The 22766-nt window shown below is 49.3% G+C and overlaps 1 protein-coding gene across 1 annotated transcript; it reads left to right on the top strand.

Annotated features, from left to right (window-relative positions):
* Window positions 1–736: 736 nt before the first annotated feature.
* Window positions 737–22596, top strand: SMYD5 (SMYD family member 5). The gene is made up of 13 exons (XM_033161031.1): window positions 737–959; window positions 3365–3473; window positions 5434–5570; window positions 6455–6576; window positions 8457–8526; window positions 9946–10050; window positions 10748–10810; window positions 12821–12891; window positions 14258–14364; window positions 15263–15319; window positions 15740–15834; window positions 18748–18818; window positions 22338–22596. The coding sequence occupies exons 1-13, from the start codon at window positions 864–866 to the stop codon at window positions 22486–22488; spliced, it is 1254 nt and encodes a 417-aa protein (XP_033016922.1). The 5' UTR covers window positions 737–863; the 3' UTR covers window positions 22489–22596.
* The last annotated feature ends 170 nt before the right edge of the window (window positions 22597–22766 follow it).

Below are 22766 nucleotides of genomic sequence, written 5' to 3'. Positions count from 1 at the left end.
CTCTTCTCATGAGATGGCCAAAGTACTGGAGCCTCAACGTCAGGATCTGTCCTTCCAGTGAGCACTCAGGGCTGATTTATTTAAGGATGGATAAGTTTGATCTTTTTGCAGTCCGTGGGACACTCAAGAGTCTCCTCCAGCACCAGAATTCAAAAGCATCAATTCTTCAGTGATCAGCCCTCTTCATCGAGTGTTACGAAAATAATAAAAGAAAAGAAAATTGGGGGGCCGGTCCCGCAGGTGGCACACCTGCTTCCAACTCTGGTTGGCATCTGTCTCGGCAGCAGGGGTGTCAACTTGAATAAAATATTGAAGGGGGCAGGAAAGCGCCACCCATTGTAATCAATCACAAGACATGGCACATGCAAACTATTTGAATGGCAATGCCCATCAACTTGGGGAGGGGGACACAAATATTTTTATTTGGGGGGGGGGGGTGGCTGAAGGGACTCCGGCCACTAGGAGTTGGCGGCTATGATCGGGAGGCAATGGAGGACTGCGCATTTGAGGATGAAGCACTGCGGTTGTCTGCAAGGGCTTCCCACGCGGCGAGGTGGATGCTTCCAGCTTTCATGTCACTTTTGCAGGCAGCTTTCTCTGGGCGGAGCCTCGGGCCCGGCAGCAGCAGCCTCTTGGCCTCCCCTACCTCGCAGGGTTGTTGTCGCTGCGGCAGGAGCCAAACCCGGGAGGAGCGCCGCGCGCGCCGCCTGGCGCTCCTTGCGGGGAAAGGCACGGCGAGCAACGCAACGGCAACGCAAATCTGAAATCCCGACGGGCAAACTGAGCTGCGATCCCTCCCTCCCGCGATTGCAATTGCATTTCTTGCTCCTCCTCCTGGCGGGCAGGGTCAGAGTTGGGCCAAGATGGCGGCTCCCATGAGTGACACGTTCTCCTTTTGTATGGACCCCGCCGGCCAAGCCCGCCGAGCCCTGGAGGTGCGATTCATCAGCAACGTCAAGGTGAGCAAGAGGGGAGCCGCTCCCTGCACACCCCCCACCTCCTGCTGCTGCGGATCCAGTGGATCCTCCTCTGCTGCAGGGAAGGCGATCTCCTCCCTCCCTCTCCCCGCTGCCAGATCCTGCAGGGAAACGCAAGGCTGCAGCTGCAGCGGCTGGCTGCTGTGCGCGCTTGCAAAGGAAGCAAATCCTCCAATGCGCCCAGGGCGCAAAGCGACCTCCGTTGCAGCGGGGGGGCGCGGACCGGGGGTGCCAGGATGCCAGCAAAGATGCGCAGGGCTGGGTGCCTGCCTGCAGAGATGCGGGCTCCTGGGGCCGGATCCAGCCGGGTTTCCCCAAGCGCAACCACGCCCGGGCCAGCGCCGCTACATCAGCTGAGACTGCCATCCTGGAGTGGGGCGTCGGATTGCGGTCCGACCTGGCGATGGTGCCAGCTTGCCAAAAGGTGGGAGGGAGCCTCCAGCGAAATCGGCGGGACTTGCTCCCGAGTAACCCCGCCTGAGCGCTGGCAAGCGGGGAGAGCTGATGCTGCGCTGGATCCTGCTTGTGGGGAACATCGTGGGCACCTGGTTGGGGGCAGGATGCTGGGCTGGGGCGGGAAGAGGTTTGGCAAGGCTTTTTTCTTGGGTTCTTCCTGGGCAGGTTGTGGATTTCAGTTCGGACGCGGAAAATTGATCTATGCAGGGCTGCTAGCCAGGATGGAGCGCTTCGGAATCCCGGTTTCTGGAAGCGGCAGGAGGGCAGAGGGCTCTTGCGCCCGAATCCTGCTTGCTGGCTCTCTGCAATGGGCAACTGGTTGGCCACTGTGAGCTCAGGGTGCTGGCCTAGGTGGGCCCCTCCTGGCCAGATCAAGTTGCAGGACTCTGTTGCAGAGACCCCTCGCGGATTACCTCCTAATGCGTTTTTGATTTTGCCAACCGACAATTTTAATAAACCGATTTTATTGCACGAAACAAATCCACATAATTTTGATCCATTCCCGCAGGGCCCCTAAAAGGCATGGGGGCCCATAGGCAGATGCCTGCTCTGCCAACTTGCTGTGAGCAGGGAGAAGAGACCTGCCTCCTTTATGGTGGCGACTGACCTGGATGTCTTTAAAAGGGGACTAGACCAATTCATGGGACCCAGGTGGCGCTGTGGGTTAAACCACAGAGTCTAGGGCTTGCTGATCAGAAGGTCGGCGGTTCGAATCCCTGCCACGGGGTGAGCTCCCGTTGCTCGGTCCCAGCTCCTGCCCACCTAGCAGTTCGAAAGCACGTCAAAGTGCAAGTAGATAAATAGGTACCGCTCCAGCGGGAAGGTAAACGGCGTTTCCGTGCGCTGCTCTGGTTCGCCAGAAGCGGCTTTGTCATGCTGGCCACATGACCCGGAAGCTGTCTGGACAAACGCCGGCTCCCTCGGCCTATAGAGCGAGATGAGCGCCGCAACCCCAGAGTCGGACACGACTGGACCTGATGGTCAGGGGTCCCTTTACCTTTACCTAGACCAATTCATGGAAGATAAGAGGCTAACTGTGGCTAGTAGCCGCCATGGCAATGCTGGGGGCTGTGCGCCTCTGAATGCTGTTTGCAGGGAATCACAAGTGGGCACCCAGCCCATTAGAATAATTGAAAGTTGAGTTGGAAGGGATCCCGAGGGTCATCTAGTCCAACCCCCTCCAATGCGGGAATCTTTGCCCAACCTGGGATTCGAACCCATGACCTTGCGATTCAGAGTCTCATGCTCTACAGACTGAGCTATCCCAGAGGGGAAAATGTGTACAGGTGAAACTCGAAAAATTAACAATATCAACTTTGGGGTTTTCGTCAGCTGTGCGCCATAATCATCACATTTATAACAAGCAAAGGTTTGACATATCTCGCTTTGCATGTCATGAGTCTATCTCACGTATTAAACTCCAGTAGCTAATGAAAACAATTGCTTACATAAATGGACTTTTCCACGATATTCTAATTTTCCGAGTTTCACCTGTATTGTGTTGATTAGCATTAGCTTCTGCTGTTGAGGCACAACTGGCGTTCACTGGGTAAAGACCGCTAATAGCAAGCCCAGATAATCTGGATCAGACCAAATTGGGGCAGGTACCCATTTAGCCTGGTGTGCCCTTTCACCCCCCAGTGTGTGTTACGGATTATTTTTACGACTCGTTGGGGTACGGTAGTGCGGTCATTCGCCTCCACCCAGATGATGCCATAACTGAGGATGCGCTTGAACCTCTTTGAAGAGGAGCTGCCCTCAGCAAGAAATCCAAGCTCCTTGTCTGTGCCTGGTCGCCTGGAGCTGTTTCTTAGCTCGCCCCAGGTGACCAGGCAACCTCTGGTTCCATGTGGTGCTTCTCTCTCCTTTCCGCTGCCCTCCTGTCTCCAAACCAAGCTTCTTATTATCTTTTGTTATGTCAATGTTAAAAGGGCAAAGGACTCTTCGCCACCAGAAACATCAAGAAGGGGGAAACGATTTTCATTGAGAAGCCGGTGGTGTCCGCGCAGTTCCTCTGGAATGCCCTGTATAAATATAGAGGTGAGCACACTGGCACTCTCAATCCATTTGGGCAGAAGACATTGCATTGTTGAATACAACATGTGCATAGGGGTGTGTGCATACCTGTATATCTTGTTGTGTATTATCTAGAAATTGGACTATATCCCACGCTGTGCCAGAAGGGGGTTCCACGGGATTTGCATTTCATCTCCTACCCCTGTGAACCCCCCAAAATCTGCTCCAGAGGCTCCCCCGACCCCACGCTGCTGATTCTGAGGGCGTGCAGCTGAGGGGCTGAAGAGGGCAGGGAACCAAGAGGAAATTCCAGTGTGCACAGAGAAGTCCTTTGGAGTTGCAGCTCTGGATACTCACCTAGTCCAACCCCTGCAATGCAGGGGTAATTTAGGATAACCTAGGATACTGTAGGGATGCGGGTGGTGCTGTGGTCTAAACCACAGAGCCTAGGGCTTGCTGACCCAGAAGCTGTATGCCGGCTCCTTCGGCCAATAAAGCGAGATGAGCACTGCAACCCCACAGTCCTCTGCGACTGGACCTAACGGTCAGGGGTCCCTTTACCTTTACCTTTACCCTTTACTGTAAGGACTTCTGTATCCTGTGTTGTATACCTTGTGTACCTTTGGTATTCTGGTGCCCTGAGCGAGGACAAAATTTGGCACACACACACACACACCATTTTTTCTCTCTTATTGGCCGCGCTTTGGTTTCAAACGTTTTGGAAGTTGAATGGAATTCCAGAACGGATTCTGTTCGACTTCCGAGGTATGACTGTACGTGGAGATCCTGTGTTTCCTTAATGGCTCATTTCTTTTCTTTCTTTTTTGATAACATTTTATTAATTTTCCAAAAATAAAAAAAACATCAACATTACAGTCGTACCCTCCGCTTACGTATCCCTCCTGTTACGTAAACTTCGGGACACGTAAGTGGCAAACCTGGAAGTATATTTCCGGGTTTTTGCTGCATGCGCAGAAGCGCTCTACCGCCGTGCGTGTGTGCACAGAAGCGGTCTCTCCGGTTCCGGTTGCAAAAACCTTGGGATCCGGCCGGAACGGATCCCGTCCGCAGCCGGAGGTACCACTGTACAACATCAAAACAAAAGAAAACAAATGGACTTTGTCCCTTCCTTGGTTCCATAATTAATCAACATACCGCATGTCCATTGTAAAATTTAAAAACCATTTAAATTACTGATCTGTTCATAACAAAATTACAAGTACTTGTAAAACCCTGCTAATGTATTAACCCGTGTACATTGCTTCTGTATATATGCAATAAACACCTTCCATTCTTCCTTAAATTAGTTTTCGTCTTAGTTTCATTGTCAGTTTTGCCATTTCAACATATTCCATTATTCTAACCTTCTGGGACACCTTCTTTCCAGTGTTGTGCTAATAGTATCCGTGCGGCCGTAGTTGCATGCATAAATAAATTCTTTTGTGATCTTGATATGTCCATTCCTGTAATCTATATATATATATAAATGTAAAAGGTGGATGTTTGTGACCGATCACCTTTCTCCGTAACCGCTTGACCGATTCCGTTGAAATTTGGACGCAACGTTCCATGGCCACATGGGAGCGTTTGTGCGTACTTACATTGTACAGATAGCACACCTTTCACCGGTGAAAACGTGATTTTATGCAAAACAATATAGCGCCCTCCAGTGGACGTCTCCAAAACTATGCACCACCCCGCCTTGCCACAATACCCTCTATACCTAACAAACCACTACTTTTATTCTGCAACAGCCACAGCAACGCGTGGCCGGGTACATCTAGTACCTAATAAGAAAGCTTCTTGGTCTTTTTTTTTTTAAACAAAGGTTATTTTAAACATCTTTTTTCATTTCGTTGTAGATCCTTTCCCAATATCTCTTTATAATTTTTTCAATCCCACCACATGTGAAAAAGTGCCCCTTTTACATTTCCAACACTTACTTTCCTTCCTGGCTCTTTCCTTACCCCCATCACCCCTCCAGCCTGCGACCATTGCTTGCGAGCGCTGGAGACGGCGGAAGAAAATGCGCAGAGGCTCCTGGGGAAATTCCAAGCCCTTCCTCACCCGGAGCAGTGTAGCATTCGGAAGGAGCTCCACCAACATTGCCCCGGTTGCCAAGTAAGTGGGAGGCAGGCGGATCGCGTCCCCTCGCATGGCCTGGAAATCTCGGTAGCCTTTCCCCGGCTGCCGAAGGGCTGTGCCAAAGGGGGGGGGGGTGGAGCTGCAGGCATGGGGCTTTTACATGTGTCACATGTCTGCCCCACACCAGCACAGATTGCTGGGGATTTCCGTTTTGTGTATACAGGTGAAACACGAAAAATTAGAATATCGTGGAAAGTTTCGTTTCTTTCAGTAATTCAACTTAAAAGGTGAAACTAATATATGAGATAGACTCGTGGCATGCAAAGCGAGGTACGTCAAGCCTTTGTTTGTTATAACTGTGATGATTATGGCGTACAGCTGATGAGAACCCCAAAGTTGAGATTGTTAATTTGGGGTTCTCATCAGCTGTACGCCATAATCATCACAATTATAACAAGCAAGGGCTTGACGTATCTCGCTTTGCATGTCATGAGTCTATCTCATATATTAAACTCCAGTAGCTAATGAAAACAATTGCTTACCTAAATGGACTTTTCCACCATATTCTGATTTTTTGTGTTTCACCTGTAGCTTTTGCTTTTGAGAGTCTCTCTGGGAAGACGAAAGAGAGAGACGCCGTGTCTTTATCTCTCCTGATTTACGCTTAATAAATCTTGCTTGTAAATATGCTCCTGCACACTTCTCAGTGTCAATTCTGTTGCGCAGTGCGATCTGCTGATAGAGTGTGCTCTGCTCTCAGAGGAGTGTGAGTCACTGTTTTCGTTGCACCAGACTTCAGAGTTCGCCCGGCAGTTCAGCTGATACAGCTGGGGGCTAGCCAGCTGCCCTCCCGTCGCTCCCTGGATGTTGACAGAGTCCCCTTAGGTGACAGCTGTGCTTCATTTCCTATTTCTCCTTAGGTGGCTTATTGCAGCGCAGAGTGCCGCCAGCTTGCCTGGGAACAGTATCACCAGGTTTTGTGCCTGGGGCCTTCCAGCCAGGACCCCCACCACCCGCTCAGCAAACTGCAGGAGGCCTGGAGGTATTTATTTCTCATTTTTTGAGGGTTTTTTTTAAAACATCGCGTTCCGGTGTCGCGAACCACCCTGAGACGTGAGGACGAAGGGCGGTGTCAGGGAACTGTCCCCGGTTCAGCGCAAGGTGGTGGAAGGGCTCTTGGGATGTTACAGAGAGCCCCGACCCCACCTGACCAGCAGCACCTCCTCCAGCGGGAGTAAACAGTGACATCTCCAGTGGGGAAGGTGAGGCAACCAGGAACCCTGAGTGTTGAGGCTCTGGGGATGCTGTGGAGACCCTGCCACTCCCCTCGCTCAGCGGGCGAGGAGGGAGGCACGCCATTTCCGTCGCCCGAACCGCGCAGAGGGGTGAAACGCAAAGAGTGGAGGCGGAGACTGGGGGTGCTGAAAATCTTAAGTTGGGGTCGCAACCGGAAGGGGCCACTCCCGGATTCTGCGAGCGATCGATACAGACATGGAACTTGTAGCTCTGCACTGTAGAGTACGCACAATAAATCTGTTAAAAGACAGGCTGGACTTTTGCCTCGTTACTCGCGAGCAACCACTGCATGGTCCTTACAGGCGGCTATGCAGATTTAATAAATACACGCCTGCTTCTTGGGAGGAAAGCAATGACAAACCTAGACAGCATCTTAAAAAGCAGAGACATCACCTTGCCGACAAAGGTCCGTATAGTTAAAGCTATGGTTTTCCCAGTAGTAATGTACGGAAGTGAGAGCTGGACCATCAAGAAGGCTGATCGCCGAAGAATTGATGCTTTTGAATTGTGGTGCTGGAGGAGACTCTTGAGAGTCCCATGGACTGCAAGAAGATCAAACCTATCCATTCTGAAGGAAATCAGCCCTGAGTGCTCACTAGAAGGACAGATCATGAAGTTGAGGCTCCAGTACTTTGGCCACCTCATGAGAAGAGAAGACTCCCTGGAAAAGACCCTGATGTTGGGAAAGATAGAGGGCACAAGGAGAAGGGGACAAGATGGTTGGACAGTGTTCTCAAAGCTATCAACATGAGTTTGGCCAAACTGCGAGAGGCAGTGAAGGATAGGCGTGCCTGGCGTGCTCTGGTCCATGGGGTCACGAAGAGTCGGACACGACTGAAAGACTGAACAACAACAACAAATAAAGTGATTTTTTGTGTCTGCAGCAGAGAGGGCTTGGGAGTATAAAAGAGGGTTTTGGGGTTTTGTTTCTTTGAAATCAGGCTGCAGGGCTTAGTTGCTCAGATGAGCCACTTTAGAAGCCTTTTGGCTGACTGAAAAGGTGTGCCCCCATTGCCTAGATGAATGGGGCACCAAGGTTTTAAAGAACAATTATTATTCCTGAAAAACCGACAACTGTACATGCAGCCCCTGAAAACAAAATATAGCCTTCGCCTTTTAGAACCCTCCAAAATACCTTGGGGAGGTCATCTGCTTAAATAACTCTTATTATTATTATTATTAAACCCAATTGTTTGTTTTCGGTCGCTTTTTGCCATTGCAACTGAAAGCCGCTTTGGGGTGCGGAGAATGGGGGTTTATTGGTTTATTATGGATTTAGCATTCTTAGCTTGTATTTTTACGGCGTGAACCGCCCTGAGATCTACAGGTGAAGGACAGTATGCAATTTTCTTTAAAAAAACAACACAACTCAACAAAAAATGCACAGATAAAAACCAGAGAAGAGGAAATTCTAAGGTCAGGGACTTCCTTTGCAGATATTTGCAAGATGCTGTGGGAGCCGGTTTTGGCTGAAGAGCGGGAGAAAAAAAAAAGCTAACAACAACAACAACACCAGTTAATTATTATTTGGGGTAGATTCTGCTAGGGCTGGAGCACTCTGCTTTCCCCTCTGTTTTGTCTGTGATTATGTGAAGAAGAAATCCCTTTCCTTCCCTTCTTCTCCAGGAACATCCATTACCCCCCCGAGACTTCGAGCATCATGCTCATGGCCAGAATGGTTGCAACTGTCAAGCAGGTTTGTGTTGCGGTTTGTGGTAACCCAATATCAGTGGCCTTCTGTCAGTGTCTGGAGGATGGATGGTGGCTATCAGATTGAGGTTGAATCCTGACAAGACAGAAGGACTGTTTTGGGGGCGGGGCGGGGGGCGAGCAGGTGTGGAGGACTCCCTGGTCCTGAATGGGGTAACTGTGCCCCTGAAGGACCAGGTGCGCAGCCTGGGGGTCATTTTGGACTCACAGCTGTCCGTGGAGGCGCAGGTCAATTCTGTGTCCAGGGCGGTTGTCTACCAGCTCCATCTGGTACGCAGGCTGAGACCCTCCCTGCCCGCAGACTGGCTCGCCAGAGTGGTGCATGCTCTGATTATCTCCTGCTTGGACTACTGCAATGCGCTCTATGTGGGGCTCCCTTTGAAGGTGACCCGGAAACTACAACTAATCCAGAATGCGGCAGCTAGACTGGTGACTGGGAGCGGCCGCCGAGACCACATAACACCAGTCTTGAAAGACTTACATTGGCTCCCAGTATGTTCCGAGCACAATTCAAAGGGTTGGTGCTGACCTTGAAAGCCCTAAACGGCCTTGGTCCAGTATACCTGAAGGAGCGTCTCCACCTCCATCATTCAGTCCGGACACTGAGGTCCAGCTCCAAGGGCCTTCTGGAGGTTCCCTCCCTGTGGAACGCCCTCCCATCAGAAGTCAAAGAAATAAACCAGTCTCTGACTTTTAGAAGACACCTGAAGGCAGCCCTGTGCCAGGAATTTTTTAAGGTCTGTTGTTTTATTGTGTTTTTAAAATCTTTTGTTGGAAGCTGCCCAGAGTGGTTGGGGCAACCCAGTCATCTGGGCGGCATATAAACAAGAAAATTATTTTGGCTTTAAAGAAAGGCTAGGTTTGGGCTGGAAAAGTTCTTTTGGGGGCTCCCAAGGGCCACATTCCTTCTTGGGCGAGCTTCTGAGGGCTGCCTGGCAATAGTGGGCAGAGCAGGATTTGTGACTTCCGCCTAAGTACAGCCGGCCGCATTCCAGCAAACGCCAGAGAGATGCGCACACACATTGGCCCGCACTCTTCCGCCCAGGCAAGCAGGAGACACGAGCTGTCATTCCTGCGTTGCAGGGGGTTGGACTAGATGACCTTTGGCGGTCTCTTCCAAGTCTACAGTGCTGAGATTCTGTGATTCTTGCAGTTCAGGCATGGCCAAAGCATGCAAGGAGAGCAGAGTGCAGGGTCTGGGAGAGGGGGGAGCAGGGGGGGAGCATGCCGGGGGCCAGGTGAAGAGCCCTGAAGGGCTGCATTTGGCCCACGGGACGGTGGTTCCCCACTCCTTGTCTAGACGGAGGGGGGGTGTCTTTCAACATCTGCTTTCCTCGGTCGTTCCCCAGAAGCTCCCTCCATCGAGAGAAGTAAAAGCCGCTTTTTTTCTTTTGTTTCCTTGCAGGCGAAGGACAAAGATTGGTGGATCAAACTCTTTGCTCAGTTCTGCAGCAAAACAGCCAACGAGGAAGAGGAGATCGTCCACAAACTCCTGGGGGATAAATTTAAGGTTGGGGACCCTGTGATAATGGAAGGGTTGATCTTCTGGGGCTGGTGATCCGTTCATTTAGGGGGGGTAGGACTAGATGACCCTTGGGAGTACCAGCTCTTTGGTTCTGTGACTCTGGGGTTCTTTCTTTCTTCCTGCCTGTCTCTTTTGACCCAAAGGAAGCGTCCTCATCTTACCCTGGACCTGCCTACCCTGTGCATGCGCAGTGGTCGATACGACACCAACCTGCAATTTCCATTATCTTGATTTCCTCCAGCGTGGTTAACCTATGGAACTCCCTGCCACAGGAGGCAATGAAAGAGGATTGGACAAATCCACGGAGGAAGAGAGGGCTATTCATGGCCACTAGCCACAATGACTATATTATGCCCCCCACCGTCGGAGGCAGCGATGCTTCTGAATACCAGTTGCTGGAAACCACAGGAGGGGAGAGGGCTCTTGCGTTCGAATCCCGCCTGCGGGTTTCCTGCAGGCATCTGGTTGGTCCCAGGATGCAGAGCTCTGTGCGCTGCTGGTCTGATCCTGTTGTTATCTCAGATTTTAGTAAAATGTTAGGACTCCAGAGAGAAGTGTGGGCAGGATCTCATGGGCTGGGAGTTGTAGTCCAAAACGTCCTGGTTCGAGAAGGCTGCGGGGACAGAATCAAGCATGGATTCCCTTGGCGTTGAATGACTTGTGATTTCCTCCACCCCTCCAGGGCCAGCTGGAAGTCCTGCGTGTGCTTTTCACCGAAGCCCTTTACGACGACCATCTCAGCAGGGTAAATCCAGCATCCTTGTAGCTGGGAGCAGTTCCAGGCTCCAGGTTTCTCCTTTAGCAGGGGCTGGAATAGATGCCCTTTGGGGCGTTTTCTGGACCCCGTCAAATACTTTGGACTCCCGAATTTCCAGAGAGAAAGATTCAGGGGCCTGTCTTCTCCTGAAAAATTGTACAGTGGTGCCCCGCTAGACGAATGCCTCACTAGACGAAAAACTCACTAGACGAAGGCATTCGTCTAGCGGAAGGCTGCCCCGCAAGACGAAACTGTCTATGGGGCTGCCTCGCAAGACGATTTTTTTTTCTTCTAGCAAAAACTGCGGTTTGCATTGCCGCTTCGCTAGACGAAAAAACCGCTAGACGAAAATTTTCACAGAACAAATTATTTTTGTCTAGCAGGACACCACTGTATATTGATTTACATCCTGCCTTTCCCCCCAGATTGAGACTCTATTATTATTATTATTATTATTATTATTATTATTATTATTATTATTATTATTATTTTTACAGTGGAACCTCGGTTTTCGAGCGTCTCGGAACCCAAACTCTGAAAACCCGGAAGTAATTGCTTCTGTTTTTTAACGAGCCTCGGAATTCGAACGGCTTTCCACTGAGTCCCCCGTCCCCCAATTTTCTCCATTGACTTTGCAAACCGCCCTTTGCGCTTCGGTTGCCAAACGTTTCGGAAATTGGAACGGTCTTCCGGAACGGATTGCGTTTGACAACTGAGGTCCCGCTGTATTATTCTCCCTTTTACAGGGATGCAAATCAGCTTACAGATAAAATAAGAACAGCTTAAAACATAGCGGGGTGTCATTCAAAACAACCAAACATTAATGGAACTAAAACTATATAGCTATATCTAGTTACAAATATATACCTATTTGTAGCAAATAGCTGAAGCAAAATTCCAAGTATGTTGGAAAATGTACTTGGCCAATAAAATATTCCTATTCCTTCCTAACCCATCTATAAATACCGTATTTTTCGCTCCATAGGGCGCGCCTCGTTTTTAGAGGAGGAAATAAGAAAAAAAATATTTTTCTGGTTTTCCTCCTCTAAAAGCCCTGTTTTTCTGAGGATCAGCTAAACGTTTTGCAGGTTTTTTTGCAAAGGGAAAAGCCCTGGTTTTTTTTGAGAATGAGCTAAAAGTTTTGCAGTTTTTCTGCAAAGGGAAAAGCCCTGTTTTTCTGAGGATCAGCTAAAAGTTTTGCAGCTTTTTTGTAAAGGGAGAAAAGCAAAGCTCCTTTTGCAAAGGGGGAAAAGCGAAGAGGAAAAGCCCCATTTTTTATGGGGTTCAACTCACATTTCTGCAGCTTCTGAAGGAAAGGGAGCCATTTCTAAAGTTTCCAGACAGATAATCTAATCAGCCAGTCACATGTCGCTGGGGAAACAAACAACCTCCCTCTGCAGCACATTCAACAATGGAGGGCAGGGCTGAAAGGGAGCCGGGACTCATATCTCTCTCCCGATCTCTTGCTGATCAGCTGCTGAGCGGGGTCCTTTCAACACCCCCTTTTCTCTTTGTAAAATAAAAAGCACTATCTGCTTTTGGCCCCTGGGCAATTCGGCTCCAGGGACCACCATTCGCTCCATAAGACGCACAGATATTTCCCCTTACTTTTTTGGAGGAAAAAAGTGCGTCTTATGGAGCGAAAAATACGGTATATGAAACATAATCACAATGAAAACATCACGGCACCAGCTCTTTTGTTAAAAGCGCTCGGTTCGCAAAGGCCTTTCGGAATGAAACCGTTGTCACCTGCCAGCAGAACGACAGCAAGAAGTTTAGCTTCTTTAGGCAGGGAGTTCCAAAGTTTTCTGAGGGCAGCCACTGAGAAGGCCCTGTCCCTCGTCCCCACCAAGTGTCCCTGTGAGGGTGGTGGGACCGAGAGAAGGTGGGCCCCCCATCCCACTGCTCTAGTGTCCCAGGAGGCACTCAGCATGTGGGGCAGGGATGCCGTTTACCAAAACCATTTATCTCTCTCTCTTTGCTATCTCCTCCTGCCAGTGGTTTTCCCCCGAAGGCTTCCGGTCGCTGTTCGCCCTCGTCGGCACCAACGGACAAGGGATAGGAACCAGGTAAGTTCAGGTGGATTTTAGCCTCTCCCAGGAACTCCCCTGGTCGCTCTGGGGGTTAATTAGGACTTAGCGGAATACACTGTATTCCAGAACTAACTTTGCGGTCTGAGGAACTAGCCGGAAGGGCTGTAGATCAAGGGCAGAGCTTTTCATTCAGAAAGTCCCCGGTTCCTTCCCCTTGCCTGAACCCCGGAGAGTCCTTGCCAGTCCTGGTAGACGGTACTGAGGTAGTCATGAGAATCTCAGGTGAGATCCTTGTGCAGCAGAAGTTTTTCCCGGTACCAGTCGCCACCTGGAAGCAGAGAAAGTTTCAGATAGCTTGCTGCTGCAGAAGATAAAGGTTAAGGGACCCCTGACCATTAGGTCCAGTCGTGTCCGACTCTGGGGTTGCGGCGCTCATCTCGCTTTACTGGCCGACAGAGCCAGCGTACAGCTTCTGGGTCATGTGGCCAGCATGACTAAGCCACTTCTGGCGAACCAGAGCAGCGCAAGGAAACGCCGTTTACCTTCCCGCCGGAGCGGTACCTATTTATCTACTTGCACTTTGACATGCTTTCGAACTGCTAGATTGGCAGGAGCTGGGACCGGGCAACGGGAGCTCACCCTGTCGCGGGGATTCGAACCGCCGACCTTCTGATCAGCAAGCCCTAGGCTCAGTGGTTTAACCCACAGCGCCACCCGCAGAAGATAAGGCTCAGTAAGACAGTTCTGGACATAGATAGATGTAGGCTTCTCCAGATACAGATACATAGAAAGTGTCTCCGTTGCTCTAAATAAGTTCAGCCATTCGAGATGTAACGTTGGGGCAACCCAGTCAGCCGAGTTTCATTGGTATATGAAAAATACTAATTGGCACTACAGTCCTTGGTTGTGGTGAGTGGAATTCAGTGGCTCGGATATTCCCCGGTTGAAATCACGTTTTAGCCTCTGTGAAGTCACCACGAAGACGCCATTGGCCCTCCACCTCAGTCGCTCTTCCCCGCTGCCTGCAAAATGGGTATAACGGTTTTTGGCCTTCCTTTTAAGGCACTGCCAATGCGGTGCTCTCTTAGGACCACAGCTCCCAAAATCCCTGGTCGTTGGCCATGCTGACCCGGACCAATGGGAGTTGTAGAACGTCTGGATAGGGGCACCGTGTTGGCTAGCCCCGTTTTCAGTGGCGGCGGCCTATGGATTGCCTCAAATCCTTTAGACGTCCCAGAGTTGGAGGTGTGATTTGTGGCGTGCCGCTGCCCAGCGAAATGAGGGCGCTTTTCGTGGTGGCACCCCGACGGCAATTCCTTGCCAGCTTCCGCAGAGAGGCAGACTCTATAAATGGAAGGAATTGAAGCCATCTGTCTCTCTCTCTCTCTCTGGCACCACCCAGCTCTTTGAGTCAGTGGGTCCACGCCTGCGATGCCTTGGAGTTACCCCCTCGGGAGCGAGAGCAGTTGGACGCCTTCATAAACCAGCTATACAAGGACATGGAGAGAGGTCAGTGAACGGGAAATGAGGGGGGCCTTTGAACGACGGGGGGCCAGGCGTGCCTTCATGGGTGGGAGGTGCCCAGCGCTCGGCACCCCCTGGTTGTGGCGGTGTTGTCATGTGCCTGGCATCAGTGGCATAGCATGGGTTGTCCCGGCTGCAAAATTTGGGAAGCGTGTGCATAATTTCAGAAGAAGAAAAAAGAAAGAAAATGCTCTGAGGGTTTTCTTTAAAAACAATCAAGCGGTGTAAACATTTCACGAAATAAATAAAAATAATAAAATAAAATAACCCCACCACCATCACTGCCGCTGCCCGGCTCTGATAGTGGTCTTGCCCCGGGACACTGGCATCCCACGCTATGCCACTGCCTGCCATCGCCAAGGAACTGGTAAGGATGCTGAACTGCGTTGAGTTCATGCATGGCTCACCTCCAGGCGCATTCTGCTTTGGAGAGCAGAAGACCAGGCGTTGCAGGATCAGGCCAAAGATCCATCTTGTTCTTTTGCCTGATGGGCTGGGTGCTTGATCTCCTCCGATGCTCTGGTGAAGCAGGATTGAACCTTGACGTCGCCCAGGGACGGGTGGGAGGAAGAGGACCACCTTGAGGCCCTTGGAGGAAAGGTGGGGCATAAATGTAATGATGGAATCGTCGAGTTGCAAGGGACACCCAGGGTCAACTAGTCCAACCCCCTTCAGTGTAGGAATCGCAACTCAAGCATCCCTGACAGGTGTGCATCCATCCTCTGCTTAGAAACCTCCGAGGATGGAGAGTCTGTATACCACCACCCACGTGAGAGTAATACTGTGTCCTGATTCCTGCATTTAGGATTCTCTTTGGGAAAGGGGGGATTATCAAGAGACCGGCACTGCCTCTCATATCTTCTTTCCTCCCTCTTCGATTTAGAGACAGGGGAGTTTCTGAATTGCGAAGGGTCTGGCCTCTACATGCTGCAGAGTTGCTGTAAGTAGCAGAGCAGGAATAGTCTGCCCAAACACTTTTCACAGAATCATCGTGTGGGAACCCGAGGGTCATCTAGTCCAACCCCCTGCTATGCAGGAATCTCAGCTAAAGCATCCATGACAGATGGCCATCCAACCTCTCCAAGGAAGGAGAGCCCGCCACCTCTCAAAGGGAGTCCATTCCCCCTGTTAAAGCAGCGGAAAGTTCATCCTGATGTTGAGCCGGGATCTCATTTCTCGTAACATGAAGCCACAGGTTCGAGTCCAACCCTCCGGAGCAGGAGAAAAGTGCAGTAGCTTGCTCCCTTCTCCACGTGGCAGACCTATAGCTATTTGAAGATGGCTCTCATATTTCAAAACAATATCACACAGGATATGGTTCCTTGAAGCTCATGGCCGCTCTGCTTGCTTCCTTCCTCAGGTAACCACAGCTGCATCCCCAATGCCGAGACCTCGTTCCCGGATAACAATTTCCTCCTGCACCTGACGGCCTTGGAGGATATCGGGCCGGGAGAGGTGAGAGCCCTGGGGGCTGTGGGGTGGCCCTTCGGAAACCGGTAGGGCAGGGGTCCAGGAGACCAACACTAGGTGGCGCTAGAGGTCGTGCATCTTCCTCTTCTTCCCGGATGAGTTCTGCAACGGCAAGCTGAAACCTAAGGAGAAGGAGGAAGCTGATGGGCCTTGGGCTGGTTGTTTAGTAAGAGAGAGAGAAAGAGAGAAAGAGTTCCATAAGGGACCCCGAGGGTCATCTTGTCCAACCCCCTAAAATCGGCCATGGGTTCGAGGCCCGTGTTGGGCAAAGGATTCCTGCGTGGCAGGGGGTTGGACTGGATGACCCTTGGGGGTCCCTTCCAACTCCACAATTCTGTGATTCTAAGCCAGAATGAGGTGGGCGGGTCGGTGTCTCATTCTCCTGAATGGACCAGCCTCCAGGGGGTGAGAGGGGCCTGAGTTTTTTTCAGCCCTGTTGCAAAACATTGGGCATCTCCAGAGCTGGGACGTGTCCCAAAGTTAGGAATGGGTAACTAAAATCTAGGGACGCGGGTGGCGCTGTGGTCTAAACCACAGAGCTTAGGGCTTGCCGATCGGAAGGTCGGCGGTTCGAATCCCCGCGACGGGGTGAGCTCCCGTTGCTCGGTCCCAGCTCCTGCCCACCTAAGCAGTTCGAAAGCATGTGAAAGTGCAAGTAGATAAATAGGTACCGCTCCGGCGGGAAGGTAAATGGCGTTTCCGTGCGCTGCTCGGGTTCGCCAGAAGCGGCTTAGTCATGCTGGCCACATGACCCGGAAGCTGTACGCCGGCTCCCTCGGCCAGTAATGCGAGATGAGCGCCACAACCCCAGAGTCATCCGCAACTGGACCTAATGGTCAGGGGTCCCTTTACCTTCACCAAACTAAAATCTGGGACACTGTATGCATGTTTACGCTTACAGTTAAGTATGTTGAGAACCAGAGAGCAAGAGAATGCCTTTAATCATTTTTTTATTTTTTTAAAAAACTTCTTTATTGAAAATTCAAAACGTACATAATTATATGTGCACTAAACATGGTGAGACGCAAATAAACGAGAGAGAAATAAAAGGAGAGACAGAACCCATGTAGAAGTGAAAATAAAGGGGGGGGGAACCCCAAACTGTATATTTTACAAAGTTGTTATTGTACTTCACCAGATCTTAACCTGTTGCAGTATTTGTAAGAATCCAATCCTTGAGAATGCCTTTATCATGTTTATTATTATTATTATTATTAGTTTTACATACCGCTCTTCATCAAAAGACCTCAGGAAGGTTCACAATATAAAAGCACAGATAAATAGAGAAACCACCAAGCTATAACAATAACAAAACAGAATATTATTATTTATGAAATGTACTTTTATTATTATGTACAGGAGCAATAAGGCACTGGATAACACAAATCCGTTTGTGCTACTTGGAACCGTCCGATACTAAATTATCTTGGTATGGGAATTTGTTCCTATGCGCTCAGTTCTAGATATTCCCTCCTGCTTTTATTTAATTTGGCAGCTGTAACTATGTTTCGTTATGTTTCATTATAAATAAATACCGCATTTTTCCGTGTAGAAGACAACCCCTCTTTTTTGAGCCCCAAATTAAGAAATAAATAATTGCAACGTTCCCTGTATAAGATAACCACCAATTTTAAACTTTAAAAAATTGTGGCGAAATATAGTCTTATACACAGAAAAACACAGCATATGTTTTTTTGTTTTTAATTTAAAGCTGGATAGAACAAAGATGAAATAACCTACAGAGATAAACATCAAGTAGCAAGCTCTTTTTTAACATAGAAATTAAAAAGAAAATAGGTAGATAAATATACACAGAGGTCTAAAATGAAATGTTGGGCATGCCACTCTGTTTGGGTCAATGCCTTCAATGTGTGCAATTCCTTATTCCCGGAAATAAAGTACCATATTTCTTGCTCCATAGGGAGCACCGGACCATAGGGCGCACCTCGTTTTTAGAGGAGGAAACAAGAAAAAAAAATATTTTTCTGGTTTTCCTCTTCTAAAAGCCCTGTTTTTTTGAGGATCAGCTAAATGTTTTGCAGCTTTTTTTGCAAAAGGAAAAGCCCTGGTTTTTTCAGGATCAGCTAAAAGTTGTGCAGCTTTTTTGCAAAGGGAAAAGGCCTGTTTTTTTGAGCATCAGCTAAAAGATTTGCAGCTTTTTTGCAAAGGGGAAAAAGCAAAGAGGAAAAGCTCCATTTTTATGGGGTTCAACTCACATTTCTGCAGCTTCTAAAGGAAAGGGAGCCTTTTCTACAGTTTCCAGACAGATAATCTAATCAGCCAGTCACATGTCGCTGGGGAAACAAACAACCTCCCTCTGCAGCACATTCAACAATGGAGGGCGGGGCTGAAAGGGAGCCGGGGACTCTTATCTCTCCCGATCTCTTGCTGATCAGCTGCTGAGCGGGGTCCTTTCAACACCCCCTTTTCTCTTTTGTAAAATAAAAAAAGCATGATCCTCTTTTGGCCCCTGGGCAATTCAGCTCCAGGGACCACCATTCGCTCCATAAGACGCACAGATATTTCCTCTTACTTTTTAGGAGGAAAAAAGTGTGTCTTATGGAGCGAAAAATGCAGTAGAAAGGTTGCAAGGACTCAGGCCAGGACGGCAATAAACAATGGTTTTCTCTATTTCTGTTGTTGAAAGTATAAAACAAATTCCAGTGACACTTTGACCATAAAACTAAGAAGCGATAGCTGATGAAAAATAAACGAAACAGGGCCTTGTCATGGCGTTAACAATCGTAACTGGAATTTTTTTTATACTTTCAACAACAAAAATAGAGAAAACCATTGTTTATTGCCGTCCTGGCCGGAGTCCTCGCAACCTTTCTACTTTATTTCCTGTATTCTCCAAGGACTCCCCAATTTTCTAATTAATTCCTTATTCCCGAACAGGAGATCTGCATCAGCTACTTAGACTGCTGCCAACGGGAGCGAAGCCGCCACAGCCGGAACAAGACCCTCCGGTAAGCCTGGGCAGCAAAGTTTGATGCCAACGGTTGCCAACGTAATATTAGGAGAGGCGTAGCTCCCCATTGAGGAATCCTTTCGAAGCTGAACGTTGGAAGATTCAGGGCAGATGCAAGGAAAATCCGTCTTTGCACAGCGTGGGGTTAGACAGCGGAACTCCCTGCCACAGGAGGCAGCGATTTTTGCGTGGCTTCCAAAGAGGACGAGGCAGATTGATGGAGGACAGAGGGAGGTTCTGTTCTGCCTTCACAGCTGGTGGCAGCAATGGTTCTGAATACAGTGGCACCTTGGTTCTCAAACTTAACCCGTTCCAGAAGTCCGTTCCGAAACCAAAGCGTTCCAAAACCAAGGCTCGCTTTCCCATGGAAAGTAATGCAAAATGGATTAACGCGTTCCAGACTTTTAAAAACAACCCCTAGAACAGCAATTTAACATGAATTTTACTATCTAGCGAGGCCACTGATCCATAAAATGAAAGCAATAAACTGCAGTCACACAATCAATCAATCAATCAATCAGTAGCTGAACTGGGTTCCACACAGTCACAAAAAAAGAGAGCCACAAAAACAGAAACGCAAAATAAATAGCAAAAAGAGACAGAGCTCAGCGTAACACTCAAAACAGAAGTGTGGCACTCAAATCGGAAGCGTAACACTCAAAACGGAGCGCGTTTGGCTTCTGAAACCAGTTTGCAAACCGGAACGCTTGCTTCCAGGTTTGCATTGTTTGGGTTCCAGGTTTTTTGAGCACCAAGGTACCGCTGTGCCAGTTGCTGGAAACCACAGGAGAGAGACAGTTGCTCTCGTGCTCGGATCCTGCTCGTGGGTTTCCCACAATGGGCATCTGGTTGGCCACTGTGCAGCCACTTAAGCCTTCCTAGGGGGCAGATAAGAGAGACCCCAGCTAGACTAAAGGGTCCGTTTGGTGTTGAAGCTGTCAGTTGTTTCAATTCTGCTGCAGTTTAATTGCGTTTTAGCTATTATCTTTTACAATCGTACCTTGGATCCCAAACGCCTTGGTGCTCAGGCGTTTTGGCTCCTGAACCACACATAACACCGGTCCTGAAATACCTACATTGGCTCCCGGTACGTTTCTGAGCACAATTCAAAGTGTTGGTGCGGACCTTGAAAGCCCTAAACGGCCTCAGTCCTGTATACCTGAAGGAGCGTCTCCACCCCCATCGTTCAGCCCGGACACTGAGATCCAGTGCCGAGGGCCTTCTGGCGGTTCCCTCACTGCAAGCTGCCAAGTTACAGGGAACCAGGCAGAGGGCCTTCTCGGTGGTGGCACCTGCCTTGTGAAATGCCCTCCCACCAGATGTCAAAGAGAACAACAACTACCAGACTTTTAGAAGACATCTGAAGGCAGCCCTGTTTAGGGAAGCTTTTAATGTTTGATGTTTTATTGTATTTTAATATTTTATTGGAAGCCGCCCAGAGTGGCTGGGGAAGCCCAGCCAGATGAGCAGGGTATAAATATTAAATAATAATAATTATAATTATTATTATTATTATTATTTGAACGCCGCAAACCCGGGAGTGTTCCGGTTTGCCAACGTTCTTTGGGACCCGAACGTCCGACAGCCAATCAGAAGCCACGCTTAGGTTTCCGAACGTTTTGGAAGTCAAGAGGACTTCCGGAACGGATCCAAGGTACGACTGTATATGTTTTTGGCTTTTTGCCTGTTTGAATTGTGGAAGGGAACCCTCCAATGGTCATGTATTCCAACCCCCTGCAAGTACACGAATCCTGCGCACAGCTGTCCTTGTGTGGACTCAAAGCACCAAAAAAATTGGGTTCTTTTGATTTGTGTAAGCCTCCTTCGGTCCTGGTCCGAGGCAAAAACAGGATATAAATAAAAATGAATACTTACTGTAATTGTAATAATGGCAGCTGCCTAGCTCTAGGTTGCTGCCTGATCTTCAATATAGAACCAGGCTAAGTTTTGAAAGGTTCAGTCTGCCATTGGGATTCAAAATGACGCCCAACAGCTCCCCAATATAGGCGAGAAACCTGCTCCTCGTTCTCGGGAGCCACCCTGCAAAATTGGGTCATGATTTAGGCAAACAGATAGCAGAGAGGCAGAGAAACCGTTTTCCAAAATTCGTAGTAGATCCTACGGAGTTTATTATTTATTTCACAAAATTCATTGCAAAAGGAAAACCCTCAAAGCAGAAGGTAACGCAATGAAATGATCAGCAGGAACGATTAACTGTAATTTCAGACTTTCGGAAGTGTAAAACAACCACCCACGGAAAAAAAAGCAGCTTAAATCCCGCATTGGCTTTCCGAATGTCTGGGGAGGCTTGGCTAAAACGAACTGTAGCGTTGGAAGGGGTCCCCCAAGCGTCATCTAGTCTGACCCCCCCCCCCCGCAATGCAGGAATCTCAGCTAAAGCATCCATGATGGATGGCCACCTAATCTCTGCTTAAAAACCTCCCGAGGGAGACCGTTCCACTGTCAAACAGCTCTCGCTGCCAGAAAGTCGTCCCCCCCGATGTTGAGTCGGAATCTCCTACCTTCCAGAGCAAAATGGTTTGCTCTGCTAAAAATGGTTTTTAGCAGGCACAGAAAAGTGTCTCAACAGGCAAGGGACCAAGAACAAACTTACCCGTATTTTTCGCTCCATAGGGTGCACCGGGCCATATTTTTCTGGTTTTCCTCCTCTAAAAGCCCTGGTTTTTTGAGGATCAGCTAAAGGTTTTGCAGCTTTTTTTTGCAAAGGGAAAAGCCCTGGTTTTTTTTAGGATCAGCTAAAAGTTTTGCAGCTTTTTTGCAAAGGGAAAAGGCCTGGTTTTTTTTAGGATCAGCTAAAAGTTTTGCAGCTTTTTTTGCAAAGGGGGAAAAGCAGAGAGGAAAAGCCGCGTTTTTATGGAGTTCAACTCACATTTCTGAAAAATCTTAAGGAAAGGGAGCCGTTTCTACTGTTTCCTGACAGATAATCTAGTCAGCCAGTCACATGTTGCTGGGGAAACAAACAACCTCTCTCTGCAGCACATTCAACAAAGGAGGGCGGGGCTGAAAGGGAGCCGGGACTCTTATCTTTCTCCCGATCTCTTGCTGATCAGCTGCTGAGCAGGGTCCTTTCAACACCCCCTTTTCTCTTTGTAAAATAAAAAGCATGATCTTTTGGCCTCTGGGAAATTCAGCTCCAGGGACCACCATTTGCTCCATAAGACGCACAGATATTTCCCCTTTTTAAGGAGGAAAAAAGTGCGTCTTATGGAGCGAAAAATGCGTTAGTTGGTCTCTAAGGTGCTACTGGAAGGAATTTTTTTATTTTGTTTTGACTACGGCAGACCAACACGGCTACCTACCTGTAACAGGCAGGGAGTTCCAAAAGTACAGTACAAATGTTTGGTATAATACATGGTTTCGTTGTTTTTAATTTCCGCCGCGCTTTATGCTTTTGACATTCTGGAGATTCCTTACGTGTCGGGAGGATAATAAACTGAAATCATCGCCATCGTAATCGGCAGCCACCCCCTTCTCCCCCTCCTCTGCCCCCTTGCAGGGAAAACTACCTGTTCGTTTGCTCCTGCCCCAAGTGCCTGTCTCAAGCCAACGACCCGGACGTGACGTCGGAAGAGGAAGACGAGGAGGAGGAGGAAGCCGAAGGGGAGCCGGACGACGCAGAACTGGAGGACGAGATGACGGATGTTTGACCCCGGGGGGCTTCTCTCTGGAGGCGGCGACGGCATTGGCTTGGGAAGCAGATTCCTGGACTCGTGAGCGGCCTGTGCCGGCAGCCGAGCGAAGGGCGGAGATTTCACCAGGACGCAAAGGGGGGGGAATTCTGTCCCTTTGGGGAAAGTGTGGCTGGCACCTCCCCTCTCTGCATTGTATTGGAGCTGTTAACTCCCCCCCCCCCCCAAAGAGGGCCGGATCTTCCCTGCCAATTGCCATGGGACAATTCCCCAACATGCAACACACACACACACCC

Source organism: Lacerta agilis, chromosome 9 (genome assembly GCF_009819535.1).
Source record: "Lacerta agilis isolate rLacAgi1 chromosome 9, rLacAgi1.pri, whole genome shotgun sequence".
In the NCBI taxonomy this organism is placed as follows: Eukaryota; Metazoa; Chordata; class Lepidosauria; order Squamata; family Lacertidae; genus Lacerta; species Lacerta agilis.
This window is presented reverse-complemented; position numbering and strand designations above follow the sequence as displayed.